We start from the raw sequence: 19,264 nt of genomic DNA, 5'->3' as shown, positions 1-19,264 counted from the left end.
GTGAGCCAATAATCAAAGTGACCTTTGATGTGAATGGAGAGCGAGAAAGAGTGAAGGAGACCGATATTCTTATCTGCTGGCTGTATTTAAAAAAAGGAAATCCGATAACCTGGAATCAATACCGGCTACCCAGCGTGATCCTAGGAAAATATTTTATTTCACAGAACTTCCTTTTTCTTTATTGTCACACATGACCACCCTTTTAAAGACTTGAATTCGGGATGTGTGCTGTACAAGCACCTCCTATTTTTAATTTAATAGACTTGAAAACACTCCATCAATAATGAGATTCTAGGGCATATTTAGGGTTTAGATAACTAATGATCTGCCTCCTGCTTGACTAATGTAATTGTCTCTGTTGGCGAGCCATGAATGTTTCTAAGAATTATCACTTTTAATAAATGCCTGTAAAAGGAAGTGAGATAACCTGATGTACTGTGAAAAGTTTCCGCATATAAAAAAAAGTACACTTTTTTTAATTTTGAAGAGATTGCATCACATTTTTACATTACATTGGTTACACAATATATATATATACATATATGCCAAATGTTTTCATGGTACGGCTCTTGCACAGACCTTTAGAGCCAACCCGGACCATGGCTTGGTTTGGCTCGCCTATTAATTTGCCTGCACTTTGGCCTCTATTTTGGAACCCAGAATTAGTATAGGGAGCCGTCAGTCATTGGATAAAATGATATGTGAAAGGATAATACTAGACACATGGAGCCCCGCCCACATTAACTGATTTAACAACTCTACCATCAAGGGTTCTTGAGAAAGAGACAAAAAAAGTTCAGATAGTGAAAATACATTTAAAATAAGTGATCCCTGGTCTGTTATATTGTACATGACCGTGGTCATGAATTCCCGTGGAGGACTACCAGTCCCAAGTTGGACAAGCAGGGGTGCAGCTTCAGCAGGAGTGCTTGGCATGTGACACTCCTCAAATGCACTCCTGGATCAGTAGTTGTGTCTGTGGGGCAAGAGTTATGTCTGCTATGACTCTTGGTTTTTCCTGTTGTTCTCATTTTACTAATAAGCTTTAACGTGTTAATTTGTTTGGATCTGCATCTCAAATGTATATAGTGAGCTGTTTACCAAATAAGTAAAAAATCTTCAACCATAGACGTACACCTTCAATGGATGTAAACATACTACTTTTTGTAATTCCCAGATATTAGCAGTAGTATATTTGGAAACCTGCGCCAGTCTCAGGTTTCCAAGCATACTACTGGCCATCACACACCCAAAAGGTGATGAGACGATGCTTACAAATAGCCTAACCATTGGCAATCCCTCAAAGTATCATTCCAACCCATCCTTTTTTTCACCCACTGTATCACCCTACATAGAGGGCCACCTAATGCAAATCAATCGTGACTGTGTTCCTTCTGGAAACAGTCCACCCTAGGCCTTGATCATCTCACACCTCCACACTGCAGATCACTGCTTTTTTAGGAGGGAGATTTAAGATTAACACCCCCCAATCTCACTGACTATGCCACGCCCTTGGCTACTTTATCTTCTAGGTCCCCAATACCCTATATAAACAATGGTTGAAAGCTTTGCACCTGACTCTTCATTTTTGTGTAGTTGATGCCAGGTGTTTTCTTGTGCATTGCTAAATCAATTTACAATAGCAGAGATAGAAACGTGCTTTAATTTTAAATCATATCTAGCAAGACTGGTATAAATAGAGGCTATATTAAGCTAGTCAGGATTTTGTGCATGTCTGTCTGGGATCTGCGTTGATTGAATACTGATGTCTAAGGTAGCGTGTTTTGATCGATATGGGACCCAACTGCTAGAAGACAAGTGTATGAAATCAAACAAAATTAGGAAAATTAAGCGGTAACCCCAGTGTTAGAGGCAAGTAACTTATTCTGACATTCTGTGTTTCTGTATGCAGTAAGTGCATTATGCAAGTCTGTCTTTATCTAGTCTGTACTATAGAAAGAGGAAGCAACAGACCACTGTGCATGCTCCTTTTTGAGTGAATAGGATATGGAAATAACAACAAAGCATTTCATTTTTTAGGAGCATGAGTGCCCTTTCTCTGATGCTATGTATTAATGAGCTTGTTTTGGCTATTTTCAGATAGAAGAGTTTGAATTTGAGGATTTCGATGATGGCGCTGAGATTTTCGAGGATTCCGGAGTCGGCCTCAGCAGTTCCCGTTCCTTTCCATCACCCTGCTATGTGCTTTACAGCTACCAGGTGAGCCTGAGCTCCTGGCTGTGTGAACCCTTGTGCACCCCTCTCCATATTGTGCACTGCTCTTTGCTATATCTCTCCTTACAGTGTGTTGTGGCCCTCGTATGAGCACTTCTTTCTTTTGCACTGCTTCACAGACCTTTTAAGTACACTCTTTCTTTCTTTAGTTTTGTGTGCGCGTCTTATTTGCTCCATTTGACTAATCTAGCATGTGCTCTTCTCCCTTGTGCACTGTTTCACGTCCTTTATGGGTTGGGTGAACACATATTTTTCTTCCACCTTTCCACAATATTCTTACATGCACATTCCTTGTTTTCACATTCCTTTTATGGGCACACCTTTCTCATGCTCTGTTCACTCGAGAACACCTTATTTATCTCACACATTTTCTTAACGCCTATGTGCACACACATTGGCCCACATGCATCATTGTTACATTTTGCACTTCCTAATTTGCGAAAAATAAGGAATCGCAAATTAAGAAGTGCAAAATGCTATGCATCATTATTTTCGGTATTCATTTGGGATTCGGTAAAAATCGCAATTTTTACCGCATCCCAAATGAATACCGAATTCTTAAGTAAATTTTCGCAATTCCCATTGATTCCTATGGGCCGAAAGGCCCATAGGAGTCAATGGGAAGGCATCAGCAAATTGCGAGTGGCACTTAGAAAATTTCATGGGTGCAGGGGGGGGTCCAAAGGACCCCCCCATGCACCCCTGAAATGTATTTTTCGCATCATGTTTCACACACACATGTCCTAAGGACATGTGTGTGTGAAACATGAATGTTGAAAAAAATACTTTTTCACCATTTTAAACACTTTTTCCAAATTTACCGAGTGGTTCAACCACTCGGTAAATTTGGCACCCTAATTGCGAATTTCCACTTGTCAAAGTAATGATGCATTGCTTTTAAGAAGTCGCACATCTGCGACTTCTTAAAAGCACCCGCAATTTTAGAACCCGCAAAAATATTACGAATTCTAAAATTGCTTCATGCATCCCAAAAAGCACTTTTGCATTCGCAAACGGCCGATTCTAAGGAATCGCACCGTTTGCGACTACAAAAATGCTTGATGCATGTGGGCCATTAAGTCTTCACTACATCATGAAACTTCTTTTTACATTTCTTTTTCTTAGAGTTGCTTGGGCATATATGTCGTTATTCAAAGTTCCATTTTGCATGCATCTTGTCAAGATAACTCTTGTCCACCTTTCCAAGGTCCATCTCGAACTCTCATTGTGTCACAGCTCGTGTGCGCACATACATCACGTTCCCCTCTTTGCACTATTTATTATTTGCTTCTGTGCTTATTTCACTATATGACATTGTTTTTACAAATATTCACATCTCACTTAGAGTTAGTGACGGTATGTATGCATATTCCTGCAGTCATAACTTTGCATTTTACTCTACTTTTTATTCATAACTGAAAGGATTAAGCAAACACAATGAATATAATGTCTGCATGTTTGACCTAGCAACAAAATGTCTCTCTTTGCTAACGGAAATCAAAATCCACATAGCAAACACCCTAAGAGCTGCTGATTACACCTTTTTTACCTTAACATTGCAAGAAACTCTAATGGAACTGGAGGAAACCCTTGTCCCCAGACCTTAAGTTGGGATACACAAGAGGCATCAGACAATATCATGATGACATTAGGCTAGCACAGGAAACATTTTATGAGGAGAGGAATAATATGGCCTCCAACTACCCCAAGAATTATTTAAAATTGTGACGTTGCTTACCACGATTGAACAAGGCTCTCATACGCTTCATTCCTCCAAGGAGAGATGCAATGAGCTAGCCATTTTTTTCAAAAGCAAAATGGAAAATATATTTACCCTGCTACACATGAGCCCTACGGGTGGCCCCAAAGTGAGGCAAGTCACTTTTGTTAGGAAAAGCCAACCCTCTAGCTTAGACCAACCTGGCCCACCTACACTTCCGGTATTAGGTACCTTCCCGGTATTGATCAAACAACACACAAGACTCCTTCTGAGTAACATTAAATCCAGCTCTCCACTTAATCCCGCCCCCCTCCCATCTTACTTCAGGGCAGGGACTCCATCCTCCCTACAAGGGCAGACCTTCTCTCGCCTAACAGGTGAAAATATGCCATCGTAAAGCCATTGATCAAGAAACCTTAACTCGATCCCACGGTCCTGGGGATTTTCCGCCCCATCTCACTTCTACCGGTTCTGGGTAAAGCAGTGGAGAAACACGTCAATAGCACCATCTTACAGTTCCGGGAGGATCCACCACCATTCTGCTCCTCGATCTAAGTGCAGGTTTCCATACCGTGGATCATAATATCCTAATACATAGACTAGGAGAGATTGGGATCCAAGACAAAGCAATGCAATGGCTTGCCTCTTTCGTAAGCGACAGATCATTCCAATGTATGGAATTGGCCAACCTTTGAGACACGCTCCAGCCTCCTTCTGGAGTACCTCCGGTCTTGACACTTAGCCCTACCTTGTTCAACGTTTATTTTAGTCTTCTAGCAGAAATTGTGCAGGAGTTTGGACTATCAATTGTGTCCTATGCTGATGACACACAATTAGTAGTAAATGAGGAAACAGATGCACAGCCTGGTGATATTCTGAGTGGTTTGGTTAGCTGGTTCAAATGCGTAATAAGGTATAAGGTGCTCCAAGGGTGGCGTCTTCCGTCTTAGACGTCATACATAAATGAAACAAACATGTGCTCCTAATGACCCATTAGTTGCATCCCCTTTGGGCACTCAAAATGAGGTTCCTTCAAATAAGGACTCCATGAATTCAACACGTCACTTAAGCACTGCGTTCTGGCATTGATGTTTCACTTTGTTTTACTTTATTTCATCGGATAATTACTTTTGATTTATGTCTACACGTCATTGATTGTGTTCATACTCTATATTTACAGTGATGCTCCCTGAGGAAGGGCTAATGAATGCCTGAAATGCATTGGAGCTGGCATAAAAAACGTTGGGTTATCATGAAAGAATGAACTGCTTTACAAGAATGAAATGAATTTCATTTATGAATACTTGTGAATAAAACAAAAGAAGATTTACTAAACTCAATTTCAATTCGTAGAGTCCTTATTTGAAGGAACCTCATTTTGAGTGCCCAAAGGGTCATTAGGAGCACATGTTTGTTACACAATTATTAGTCTCAGTGTTGGATGAGATGAACTAAATCATCTCCAACTGGTACCATGTTTGGAAAAGATAGCAAAATGGATGGCCAACTGCAGCCTAATATTGAATGGCGACAAAAGGGACCTGATGTTCCTGGGCAACTGCCCAGGGCCATGGGCCAGGATCAGCTATCCAGAGGACTGGGCTGCTCCCCCCACTCTGAAGCCATCCATAAAGAACCTGGGGATGTGGTTAGACCACAACCTTTCCATGGAACCTCAAATTACAAAACCGATTCAGCATACTGCGCATGATCCATAAGATCATAGACCTCCTCCCAGAACAGGTATGGAGAACAGTGGTCTAGGCTCTCGTGGTCTCAAGATTGGACCACTGAGACTCCCTGTATCTGCTGGCCCCCAAATATGTGGCTTACAGGCTACAGATTGTCCAAAACGGATGCTCCTGACTATCCCTAGCCAGGAGTCAGTGAGATCCTCGCTGAAGAAGCTGTACTGGCTGCCTATTCAATCCAGGATCAGGTTTAAAGCTCTCTGCCTAGCTCACAAAGCCATTTATGTCAGGGAACCAGCCCTGCTAAAGACCCTCATCTCCCCATAAGGTCCCTCAGGTCCTCATCCGACTTCCTTATGAACACACTAAGGATAAAGAGATCAAGATGGGGAAGGCGAACCTTGGCAAACCTTGTCCCAAAGCTCTGGAACTCAATGCTAGCTAGGAAGCTAGGAACCCATGTCCCCCCCTCCAGGGGGCTGGTCTCAAACTGACTTTGCATCTTCAGGTAAATGTATAATATATGCAAGCTCATACTTTAAATTAAAAATAAAGGTAAAATAACGTGCGGAAAATGCATTCTTTATTTTAGAGCAGCTCAGTTAGTTAACCCCTTGCATGCTCCCGTCGGCCAGCACTACCTCCCTAGTGCTGCCGTCGGCCAACGGCCGACGGAGCCCCGCCCACCCTTTAGAACGCCCGCAACGCGGCGTAAAATCTGCCGCGGTTAAGGCGTTAATGCGATCGCTGCGGATGTCTGTGTGTGTAACCACATAGTCACAAAACTGTATTCTGTTGTACTGGGGAATTCTGTCCTCTGTATTTATAGTGCTATGAGGTCCCAACCGGTGACTGAGAGCACTATGAATATGAAAGTCATTAATATATTTTTTTTTATTAAACTAACGGTGGGCGAGCCACTGAAGGTTTGATCCAGGTTCGAGCTTGATCTCTGGTTTGGTTCAAGGTCCTCTTGGACCCTTGAGCACAAAAGTAGCCAAGCTTTCATGTGGGCTTAAGCTTAAGCCTCCTTTGCACAAATTAAAGACAAAGCATTGTCCTTTTATCTAAAACATTAGAGCGAAAAGATACTATATTGTGGCTGAATTCCAAAATGTGAAACCAGAAAACCTGCTCCTTGCTTCTTCACTTTGAAATACGTGAGTTCAGGATGCATGCAGTATGAAAAGCTCCCTTGTGTTTGATTTAATACTCTATAATGTTGCGCCATGAATGATAAGACTCTCTGCAGCATTTATGGTGCATATTCCAACTAGTTTGCCTCTTAGTTCCCTAGTGGCATTGTTGTCCGTCTGGGGAACATACATTTTTCTAAGTTCCCGTTCAACAACTATCACTTTTATTAAATATGTCTCAATGCAGTGATATAATCTAATGTACTAAGGTGAAATGCTTCCTTGTGTTAAAAAAATAGATATTTTTTAAAATGTAACAAGACTTGATAATATAATGTGATAATACAAGGAGAAAAGATGTGGGTTCAGTTTGGAATCGGCCATAAGAAATGGGACCATCGTAATACAGGTTTTCGGATGTATCAAGGTCCGTTCAGCATTACTTGTGATTTTCGTGGGCCGCGAGGAAACGTTCGCAGACCCGCAATTATAGGCATTTCCGTGTCATCAATAACGGCGTAACGCTGCCTGTTTCTTCATGGGGAACTGTGTATTCACACTGCTTTAAAAGTTTCTTTTTCATCAAACTGAATATCCTCTTGACAGCAAATATCGTATTCACCAACAGGATAATTATCTTTGAGCCTTGAAAAATCCGTGCGGGCGAAACGCGCGTCGGCTGCTGCTGTGTCTTCGCTTATCTTAGAAATAAAAATGAAATGACCTGATTTTGGAGTGTGACTGAAGAATTCTTTGAAGCATTGTTCTTGGGACTGTTTATCAAGGACTCACTGTGAGGTTCTGTAATTCTCGAGTCTGACTCCATTTTGTTCGGTGCCACCATTTTGTGTTGCCCTCACGTAGGCCTGTAAAGGTAACCTGGCGAACAAAGTGGCCTGGCCTTCTTAGTTCATGTATACATTAACCTGGTTTCTTTTTGACTCTGAAATGAACTGTAAGAAACTGACCTCTTCACCTGAAAATGACCTGGCAAAGCCAATTTCCCTGATCGATCTTTATCTGAGATTGCCAATCAATGTTCAGGACATCGTTAACTTTTTAGTTTCCTTTCACATGCATTATCTTGTTGCATCTGTTACTGTTTCTTTTTTTATGTTTCTTCATTACATGGGTTATGCTTTCAATTATAGGTTTGTCTGGCTTGTGGAGATTGAATTTGGGACATTCCTAATAATTAACCTTTGGGTTGGGATACTGTAAATTGAGTTTTTGCTATGTGATACTTTGTTTGAAAATGTATCTTATTGGCTAGAATTTTGTGCAGTGGGTGTACATTTATAATGTGAATATTGGGTATAAAAGGGGACGTCTCGCCTTAGTAAAATGAGCAGTCTCCAGAGAATTTACACAGTGATGTATTTCTAGGATCACTGTTACTAGCTGCAGCTAATAAACTTGGTCTCTGACGCCATCCAGAAGTATTCCGTGTCTTTGAATACCAAGACAGGTGAACTCGAAGATCTTAGGCGTGCCCCTGACGCTGCTGGGTTAAACCCCGGTTCTTCAACTGGAAAAATATCACAAGGGAGTTGTTCCCATAATTTTCGCTACTGAGAAGTTCATACTGCTTTGCCATTGGATTATAGATATAGTGATCGAGTGTGCTCTGGTGCAGTGTGGTTAATATTTTTACATGATATTTGTTGCACGATTTTCATGTAAAACATTTTCATGTCTCTGATCATGCACCAGAATTTAGAGCCAAGCAAGCCCCTTGCTTAGATCGATTTGTCTCTGGCTCGGCTCTCCTAGTTAATTTGTGTCTCACAAACCTCTGTATTACACACAGTATAAGATAGGCTGCGGCATTAAAACTCATTTACAGGTAGTGGAGGCTTGCTTTGTTTTTTCATTGCTTTTCATGCATCATGGTATCATATTACCTCTGCCTTATCAGCCCACTTACAAGATGCCCATGGAAGACACAGGTCCCAATTGGGAACTGTGCGGAGCGGAATTACTGTGTAGAATTCAATTCCGCTCAATTATAAGAGGTCCAGTGTTCCTACACAAGAATTTACTTGGAGCGGAAACAACTAACCAGATTTTACCGGCTGGAAACTTCAGCAGGTAAATCACTGGATAAAACCTGCATTGCAGCCCAGGCCATTCTTTGAGTACAGCTCCACCTCAAACAAGGCAGTCAACATTCTCCACTCCTTTCTGCCACCTCCTTTCCTCTTCCCTTAACCGTACCTTACAACACACATTTATCACAGACCCCTGCACACCTTTACCACCTGCCCAGAGCAGGTGCTAAAGGTATGTGTTAAACCCCACAGACAAAGGATTGCCATGCAGAATATCACCTGGTAAATCCCGGTCCTCACAGTAATTCCCAATTCCTCGAGGGGTAACTCGTAATTGCACAGTACTGGTGGGTTGTTACCACACAGAACTGGTAATAACTGGTGTGAAGTTTGCACCCCACCAGCATTGCGCAACTTGTAATCGGCCATGGTGGGCTACTTTAAGTGCTTGGGTATAGATGAATAGGGACAAAAGGCCCTGCTATCACTTCCCCCAAGACTATGAAACCTTTTTATTTCTTGCCTCTTCAAAGCTTATGTTCTTACTACTACCATCATTTCTAGATTTAACTATGCCAATACTTGCTATGTTGGTCTTCTTGAATCAGCTATGTACAAACTTCAAGGTACTCAGAATATTGCAGCGTGACTTGTCAGAAAATGTCATAGGTTCTCCAAGGCTCGCCATAAGCTGCACTGGTTGTCAGTTTCTAGAAGGATCCATTTTAGCACACTCCACTATGCCCCGAGATCCTACTGTGAACGTTCCCATGCTGCTTTTGTGTTTGCTTCCAAATTTAAATGATCCCTTCATTTTGGATCTTCCCTTCTGCTAGAAGTCCCCGGATTTACAGAGGCTTGGTAGGTGGGGTGTAAAGAGGGATGCTGTAAGAAAGTGAGTTTCTGTTGCAGTACCCCCCCCCCCACACTTTTGCTTGATACCTGATGCACTTTTCCTTGGTGTGCCCTAGGTCCCTGCCAATCAGGTACCCCTGGGCCTGTGTTCCTTCCCTAAAAACTGTACTAAAGCCTAAACCCAATTGGCATCTCTGGCCACATGCCAGGACCTTGTAAATGGTACCCTAGGTACCCAGGGCATTGTGACCAGAGAAGATCCCTAAGGGCTGCAGCACTTATTGTGCCACCCTTAGGGGCCCTGTACCCTGACACACACATGCTGCCTTTGCAGGCTGAGTGTCCTGGTGCAGACCTAAACAAAGACTCGACATGGCACACACCCTGTGTGCCATGCCCACAAACCCACTGCATCAGCCACCCCTCTAGCTGGGTGCCCTTTGCCAGTGGTGTGGGCACAGGTGCATGAGCCCTGTGCCCCAGCAGTACCCAGGGAGATTCCTGGGCACTGTAAGTGCAGTGATGCCATTAAGAGTATATGGTGCTGAGAGGTTGTCATTACGAACTCCACAGCGCCATAATGGCTACACTCAAGACTGACATGTTTGATATCAAACTTCTCAGCACATTAAACCCACACTGATGCCAGTGTGGGACTTAATGTAAAATGCACTACAGAGAGCATCTTAGAGAAGCCCCCTGAAACCTAATCTGCAATCCTTGTCTTGTCTGATAGGCTGCCTAGGCTGCCACACAGCAGACATGTTGCTGGACCCATGGGTGGAGAGCCCCCGCTCTCCTGCGCCTGCAACAATGCACATCCTGGGACGAGGTGCCAAGCCTCCTCCCCCTGGATGGGCAGGGGAAGCTTCAAAGGCATTCCACCTTTGAGAGCTTATCCAGACCACTTGTTGTACTCAGCAACTGGCCCCCAACAGTTCTGACCCCCACACTGGTGGGAAACCCTACGTCAGGAAGGGGGATGTGCCAGCCTGTGCCAACTCCACTCCTCAGGTGGGAGAGGCGGGTTAAGCACGACCTCGGGCTCCGGCCATCTGGAAGATGGGGAGCCCTGCCCAATCACAGCTAGGCTCCTGCCCCCCTCCCACAGGAGAGGAGCAGGCTAGGGGGTGTACCCACCCAAGGACAAGGACCCATTGGTCCCTGCCCTTACGCTACCTGTAACGCCCCTAAATTTAGTATTTAGGGGCACCCTGAATCTTCCTCCTCAGATCCAGATAACAAAACAAGAAAGAAGAACAAGGAACAAAAAGACCTGCCGTGCAGCTGATAAAAAGAGGAAGACACCAACTGATTTGGCCCAAGCCCTACAGGCCTGTGGACCCTCGAACCTGCTCCTGCTAAACCCCAACGTCTCCAGTGGTCCGCAACCTCAAAAGCCCCGAAGGACCTGACTGCCATGTGACTCTGACTACCTGGGTCTCCCACGAGTAGTGATACTGCTTAAAGCAAGTAACAAGCCCTGGCATCAGCCCCGAACCGCGAATCCTGCCCACTCTGCACCCCCCAAGCCTGGCCTGTGCTGGAATGAATCAAGACCCTGAGAACGTCCCCCCGGTGATTCTGACCTGGAATCCATTGCCCAAGGACCCTCCTTGACGTCGCCTGCAGCCTCAGGACAAAGGACCCCCTCCAACCACGACCAGCAGGGGGTAAGATTACCCGACCTCAAAAGACACCCCTGCACCCGGCGCCCCACGGCCCCCTGTGCCCAACTCCTGGGTGCCTACCTATCCTCCAGGATCCCAACTTACCCCTCGAAGTGTTGGCCGCTCCAGAAGATCCTCTGTTCCCGAGTCTGCAGCCTTTGTTCCCTTTTCAAGATCTCCATTGAATAACATTGAGCGCCCGACTGCTCAAAAGCACCCTTCACCCAGCCGCCCGAGTGCCCCTGGCAGTGCAACCTTTGTGCTATCCTACTTCCCCATTTGCTCTAAGCAAGTGACCAGGAGCCCAGCTCCCACAGCCGCGTGGCCTGCTAGCCAGTAGCCACCAACCGAAGGCCCCCTGCCTCTCATTGGATAACATTGGGCCTAACAACCTCTGCACCCGGCTGCCCCTGTGACGCTGAGGGTGTACCAACTGTACCTATCCGACCCTGGGAGACCCCTGAGTCTATGTCCAGAACCTTAAGTCTACCAGTCGAGTACTCACCTGAAAGCCGATAACTCACTTTCCTTCCATAGGCTAACATTGACTGGTTTTCACTGAAATTTCTTCGAAGTGTGGAGTTTTGAAACTTTAAAATATTTATCTAAAATCAGCCGAATAACGTATTCCGAAATACTTACCTGTGGTCAGGAGAGAAGCCAGTACTGTACCTTTTGGCCCAGTACTGAACCACAAAAGTAATCCTAACTGTACTTACCAGTAACTTGAATTTTCTTCCATAGGAAATCATTGACTGTTTTTCTCTTCTTTTAAGTGTCGATTTTTGCAAACTAGAAATATTCCTTAAAATCGTACCAAATACTAAAACGTAATTACTTACCTGTCTTAGGTAGAGGTCCCAGTGCTGATATAGAACAACATGAAAGGGATGTCCCCAATAATTATAACGGACAAAAAGGTGCTAACAATAAGACCAACCAAATAACATACGCCCACAGAACAGCTATTACTTTTGAGTTAATTATTTTTCATAGTAGTTCAAACTCATTGTCGTATTTTAATAATCATAAGCAAAATTCATTTAAGTCATATATATATATACATGTAAAGTTTCCAATAATTTAAATTTTATACATAAAAAGAGATAGACACACCAGCCCCAGTACACATTAAACAATATGTAAGCATGACAAACTATTCAATCACTCCATCAGTCAACTCCAAACTCACTTACACACACCACATGCATCCAAATTCAGACAAAAAAGTATTCCTTCAAACATAAAAGGAAAAGCGCGACGCGCTTTTCGGAACAGAAATGTTAGGACATTCCTTCATCAGGGTGCATATCATGAACATATAATTTAAAACGGTCTTTAAGGCTCCAGAATGTAAAGAAGACCAGTTAGGCGTGTCAACTTTTCAATCGAGGCTGACGTAGCATATCTCTGGGAATGATAAAATAAGGTACTCTCAAAGGGTAGAAGGGGGAGTACACGGTATGGAGGAACTCCCAAGGGGACGCCACTGTACTGGAAGTAAGGTAGGCAATGGTCAGTTTCCAAAACTCTGTCGATGATGTCAAACAGAGCTCAAAGTATGACGATGTCTGCGAGTCAGAAGCCGTTTTTGAGAGCTTTCACGAGATACAATACATCATTCGAAAGTCTGGCCCAGGAACAGTATATCTGTCGAGGTCTAGTAGTATTCTTTGGAGAATATGGAAGGAGAAAATAGATAAAGGGTCCGGTACTTTCTGGCGTGTATCCTGAACAATCCTACACCGTAAAAATGGAGTCTATCAGGTGGCGTCCGTCATCCGAACATTCCGGAAAAGGGAGGTCCCAGTGCTGAACCTAGGATTCCAGTACTGGATTACAACAGTAACGAGAACCTAGTTTTTCACTGAAAACTTGAATTTCCTTCCATAGGATAACATTGCTAGTTTTTCACTGAAAAGTTTCTAAGTGTCAACTTTGAAAATACATTTATATTCTTTAAAAATCACAACTGTAACCAATACGCTTTTACTTAACTGTTTACAGCTTAGGTCCCGGGACTGAATCCAGGATCCAGTCCAGTGGTTAAAAAAGTAATCCTTAAAGTAATCATCTGCATTTATGTAGAAAACCCCATTGAGCTCAATGTTAAACTGTGTTTAGAATTGTGTTGCCTCTTGCAACCACTGTAGCTATTGAACTTACAAAGTATATTGCCTTTCTGCAAAGTAATTACCTAAAGTCTCTCATATTGAGAAAAGTGTACTTTGATACCTGTTGGTTCTAAAATAAAACAATTATATCTTTTGTTATAAAAACAGTTGACCTAGAGTTCAGTTCTTGAGTGTGTGAAGCCTTTTGCTGACTGAGTGTGTACAACAAATGCTTTACACTGTCCTCTGATACTGCCTTACTGCTCGAACAAGCTACCACTTTAGAGAGTAAGGTCATATCTGACTTTAGCCTCTGTTATACCTCTGGAGACTGGAGACTCTATATACACACTGTACCTTACTTTGGTCCAGTATATATAGAGCCACTTTCTTACAGATGCTCCTTCTCTTTTGTTGCGTCTTCCATTGGAAATGCATTCATGTGGCCTGTGCAAAATAGAGAACCTTTCTATGTTTAGGAAGGCTCTTAAAAGTCATCTCTAGTATTGATTATCTTCATATCTTTCCTGATGATTTTACTCAATTCAGGTTCATGTGTTCAATGCAGTTTATAAATAACAACTGATCGTATACCTTGCATGCATAGGTTTTGGGTATATTTAGTGGGTAGTGCACTCAAGCACTAAACGTAGGACCGGTAGCAATTTTAAAAGAATTCAAGCAGAAATTATAGTGATTCAGTTGTCACGTGAGGGAAAGTTTGAGTGTCTGGCACCTGACCTATGGGTAGACTAGATCCCTCATCCATGTGATTCTTGAACTTATAATTTATGGCTAACCAGAGCATACCTTTGCTGCCTAAAGCAAACACCTCTATGATTAGCTTCTTAGAGGGCATAGTAAGACAGATGTAGAATTTGCATTAATGTATGCCTTGAGTGGATTTTCTCTAGGATGGTGTGTATGAAGAGGATGTACATCAGCACTCCCCTTGTTTAACCCCTTCCTCGCGGGGCTAATTCCCCCGCTGTGCTTGGGAGAGAGGGGGCGCGCGCAGCACCGCGGTGCTCATGACGAGCTCGCTCGTCATGCAGCACGGTGTCGCTGTGCTCATGATGAGCGGAGCTCGTCACGACCACGCCCTTTCCAATGGAACGCCCAGCACAGCAGAGGAATTATCCCCGCACGGGCACGGTGCAACGGTCATGACGAGCTCAGCTCGTCATGAGCACAGCGCGACCATGCCTCATGACGAGCTGAGCTCGTCATGAGCATGGAACGGGTTAAGCATTGCATCACTGTGTCCTCCCTCTTTAAATTAGTGCAGTTTGACAACAAAATGCTTGTGAAACCTTATTCGGCTATCAAACTAATCCCGGGCCTGCTAAAAGCAGCATAACTTCGAAATTGAGTATAATAGGTTAGCAATGCAGAATCATTGCACAATGAAAACACTATTGTTTGCACTACTTGTACCAGTATTACAATAACAAACAGGTAACCAACCATGTTGTCTGTCTGGTGTACCTCTTGTGCCTCACTCCCTGTTGTCCCTTTCTGGACGCAGGCCAGGCTAATTGCTATGATTAGTGTAGACATTTATGAGATTATGGTCATTATTTTCAAAGGGATTTTGAAGAAAGTCATTACAAATGCATTTTATAATGCACATTGCCACCATTGGATTTAAAAACAACATTGATGCTTTAGTGGATTTAACACTTTATGTGCTGCAGACTTCAAAACTATATTAAAACAGGGGTTTTGTTTATATAACAAATGCTGTTAAAAGGCATGATTTGTTTTGACTTGACTTGTCAGTCTCGCATTCCAAAATCAGGTACCCTAACCAACTAGGCTCAATATGGTGTGCCCTTTAAATGTATGCTGCGTCAAAAAGCTTATAATCCGCTATCCGAGTGAGCAGCCTGAAAACTTACCTTTGATCACCACTCAGACAGACGGGTCTTTCTGAAGTTTGATTTAAAAATATTGAATTTGTGGCTCTTGCGTTGTAAATGTGCTCTGTTATACTTCCTATAGTCTTATAGTCTTATAGAATGTTAGCCTAGTATTTCTGACCCGTTATTTTCTGCACAGCTACACTACTCACTGAATAGCTATGCATTGTTAGAATACACTGACTAGAAATGTTGATATCTCCTGTTATACCGACACCTAACAATTCATCCTACGTTGAGCTTGGACGGTACTGCCGTCGCTGCTCCTAAGTTCTAGTTCTGGGGGAGGAGGGTGGGGGGTGGGCAGGGTGGTAGGTGGGGTGGGTAAGAGGGGGAGAGGGGGGTGGAGAAGGGGGGGATGTTCTTTTTGGATTGTTTCAGTATGTCTTTTGTGCTAGTTTCCTTTATTTCTTGTTGTCCTTTTCTTTACAGTAGTACAGTTTTCTATAAAGCCGGTTTGTATATCGTTGGATGCTCGACACGTGCTCTCACAGCCCTTTTTTGAATCTCACGAACTTTATCGCCAGGCCATGCCATCTCCCAGGTCCAGATTCGCAGCAATCCTCACTATAGTAGGTTTACCACGTCGTAAGCGACACATAGCAGCCCCATGACCCACACCAAGTCCCTATCAGAAGGCCTTAACATAGTCTCCCTAAACGTCAAAGGACTCAACCACCCGGTTAAACGTAGGAAAGTCCTAGAATATTTGGCCAAATCCAAGGGCGACATTTTCCTACTCCAGGAGACCAAACTGTCAAACGATGACGCCGAATTTATCAAACACTGGATTTCGCACACTCTATGCTCCCCGGCAGTGCACAAAAAAAGGGGGGTCCTCACCCTCATTGCAAAGAAGTCCAACATTTCCCTAGTATCACACACTCAGGATACCGATGGTAGGCTAATCATGGCACATCTTCTAAAGGATGACTACCACATTCATGTGCTGAATATTTATGCCCCAAATAGCGATGATCCGATCTTTTGGGACTCAATCTCACCTATACTTGAGAACATCCCACAGAATGAATTACTAATCGTCGGAGGGGACTTTAACATACCCTTAGACCCAGTAATCAATCGCCAATCAAATTGGACATATCACCCCACACGTTCACACAATAACTTAAAACGCCTCTGCTCCAAATTCGATCTACAAGATTCGTGGCGCTTGCAGCACCCAGACGGTAGGGATTACACGTTCTACTCGAATCCCCATAATTCCTATTCCAGAATTGATTACATCCCTATTAACAGTCCTTTCACACACCTCATTGAAGAAACCAATATAGCACCCAAACTGGTCTCTGACCTCTCCAGCATACCACCCAAACTGGCAGGCTCAAGATCCATTCTTCCCCCGAAAAGATGACGCTTTAATGATGATATTTTAACCGAACCCGAAAACAAAAAAAAGATCGAGACTGCCATACATGATTACCTCACCTTAAATGATACTCCGGGCTCGGATATAGCAAATGTCTGGGATGCACTTAAGGCCACTATAAGGGGAGCGATTATTGGCATTCGGGCACAAACAAACCAAAAACTAAATCTAGAGCTCGTTAATCTAGAGAGAGACATAAAAAATCTAGAGCTGTCTCATGCAGCTGACCTTCAAAACACGCCGATTCTGAATGATCTCACTAAAAAGAAATACGAATACAACGCGATTCTTAGCAGAAGAGCGGGGGTTTGGATTAATACATTTAAGGCCTTGAAGGTATGCGAGGGCAACAAAGCTGGAAAACTACTGGCATCCTATCTCAAACATAAGAAAAGGCAATTTAATATCGCCTCAATCAAAGATCAAACCAATGTTGTCCAAACTAAACAACACCACATTCTACACACCTTCCAATCCTTCTATGAAGACCTTTACAAGAATAAATTAGACTTTGACCCACAGGCGTGCTCTGACTACCTGAACTCCTTAGGCCTCCCAAAACTCAACGATGCAGATAGCTCTAAACGGAATTCCCTGATCACCTTACAGGAAATCTCGGCTTCCATTAAAACACTCAAAAGCAATAAAGCACCAGGCCCTGACTGCTTCTCAGCCGGATTCTATAAGTAACTCATGGCCCCTATTAGCCCAACCCTACTAAAATTGTTCCAATCCTTCGCTTCAAAAAAAGGGGTAACTAACTCAATGAGTGAGGCCACCATCATCATCATCCCTAAAGAGGGGAAGGATCCTTTACTGACAAAAAATTACCGGCCAATATCATTAATAAATCTGGATTGTAAGATCTACGCCAAAATTCTCGCGACCAGACTGAACTCACTCCTCCCTAAATTAACCAGTACATCACAGGTTGGTTTCCTAAAATATTGCATGTCTAATGATAACACGAGGCTTCTTTGCCATGTTATAGAAAAAGCCAAGTCGTCTGCTGCTCCCTCCGTGGCCATTACACTAGACGCGGAGAAAGCATTCGATAGGGTCTCTTGGCTCTTTCTTAAACATTGCATGATCAACTTCAACCTAGGGAACACCTTCATAGATATGGTAATGGCTTATACCTCTCACCGTCAGCCCGTATCGCCATAAATGGCTCACTGTCGGAACCATTTAAACTGGAACAGGGAACCAGGCAGGGCTGCCCCCTCACCCCATCGCTCTTCCTCCTGGCGATGGAACCCCTACTCTCGGACGTTAAAAAGAATGATAACATTGAGGGAGTTTGTTTTGGTGATACCTGTGTTAAACTAGCCGCCTATGCGGATGACATCCTGATAGTCTCTGAATCCCCGGAACCCTCCATTGCTGCCTTGATGTCCACCATTGAAACGTATTCCACCCATTCGGGGTGTAAACTCAATCGGGAAAAATCGGAGGTCAAACCATTAAACATTCTAGGCACCAAAGACATGCTGGGGAACTCTAGACTCTGCTGGCAATCAGGGTTTATATAGTATCTGGGGATAGAGTTTGGTGACTCCCTTATGGAGACCCTTCAACAAAACGAGAAGGCAACCTTAACTAAAATCAAAAACCAAGTGGAAGGATGGTCCCCTCGCTTCATCACTTGGTGGGGCAGAGTCGAGACCATCAAGATGATGATTTCGCCTCTAGTGAATTATCTCATTTCCATGCTTCCTCCAACCCTTACCCAAGACCTCTACCACAAACTAGATCAGGCACTTACCAACTTCCTATGGAAAGGGAAAAAGGCGAGGATCAGCATTAAAAAATTACGTTTGGACAAATCATTAGGAGGGGTCAACCTACCGGACTTTAGGCGTTATGAGACCGCTTTTCTAGCAAAGCAAGGCTAGCCCCCACGGCAGACTACACCCCGGTTTAGCTGGAAGTCGAGCGAGCTATCCTTGACGGCATCGCCCCTGCTGCTGCCCTCTCTACCACCTTAAACATGTTAACCCACTCGAAACCAATCTTCCGTAATACAAAAGCAGCACTTCTTAAAATCGATAAATTTCTGGAACATAGCATTCGCCGCTCAGGTTGGGAGTCCTTATGGAATAATCGATCTATACTTTACAAGGGCAAACCACTGTATAATCCACAATGGGTTAAAAAAGGCATCCTCTTCCCGCACCAACTATTCGAAGGATCGTACTCTATTCCTTTCAGAGACCTACAATCTATTTATAATCTAGCGGCACTAGAGTTCTACACCTTTTTAAACATAAAGGCAGCACTTTCTAAAGCGAAGTTTTCACTAACACCCCCCTCTCTCCCAATTTATCTCTCTAGGTTAAACAAATTAGGCCACCAGGTGTCCTCTCTATACAAACTCATTTGCCCCCAACATTCCAATCTAACCACACCGCTCACGCAGTTCTGGTCCTCACTTTCCTCTAGGCCGATTTCAGAAGCGGATTGGACCAATACCTGGGAAT

The 19,264-nt window shown here is 43.6% G+C and overlaps 1 protein-coding gene across 1 annotated transcript in view; it reads left to right on the top strand.

The window, feature by feature from the left end:
* The window catches only part of FCHSD1 (FCH and double SH3 domains 1), a 316,141-nt gene that overhangs the window by 268,366 nt on the left and 28,511 nt on the right, over positions 1-19,264 (top strand). The window contains exon 14 of the mRNA XM_078653503.1: positions 2,101-2,220. Within this exon, the coding sequence (XP_078509629.1) occupies positions 2,101-2,220 (120 nt within the window). The remainder of the gene's footprint in view (positions 1-2,100; positions 2,221-19,264) is intronic.

This window comes from Lissotriton helveticus, chromosome 7 (assembly GCF_964261635.1).
Source record: "Lissotriton helveticus chromosome 7, aLisHel1.1, whole genome shotgun sequence".
Classification (NCBI taxonomy): domain Eukaryota; kingdom Metazoa; phylum Chordata; class Amphibia; order Caudata; family Salamandridae; genus Lissotriton; species Lissotriton helveticus.
Note: the sequence above shows the minus strand (reverse complement) of the source record. Positions and strands in the feature narration are given on the sequence as shown.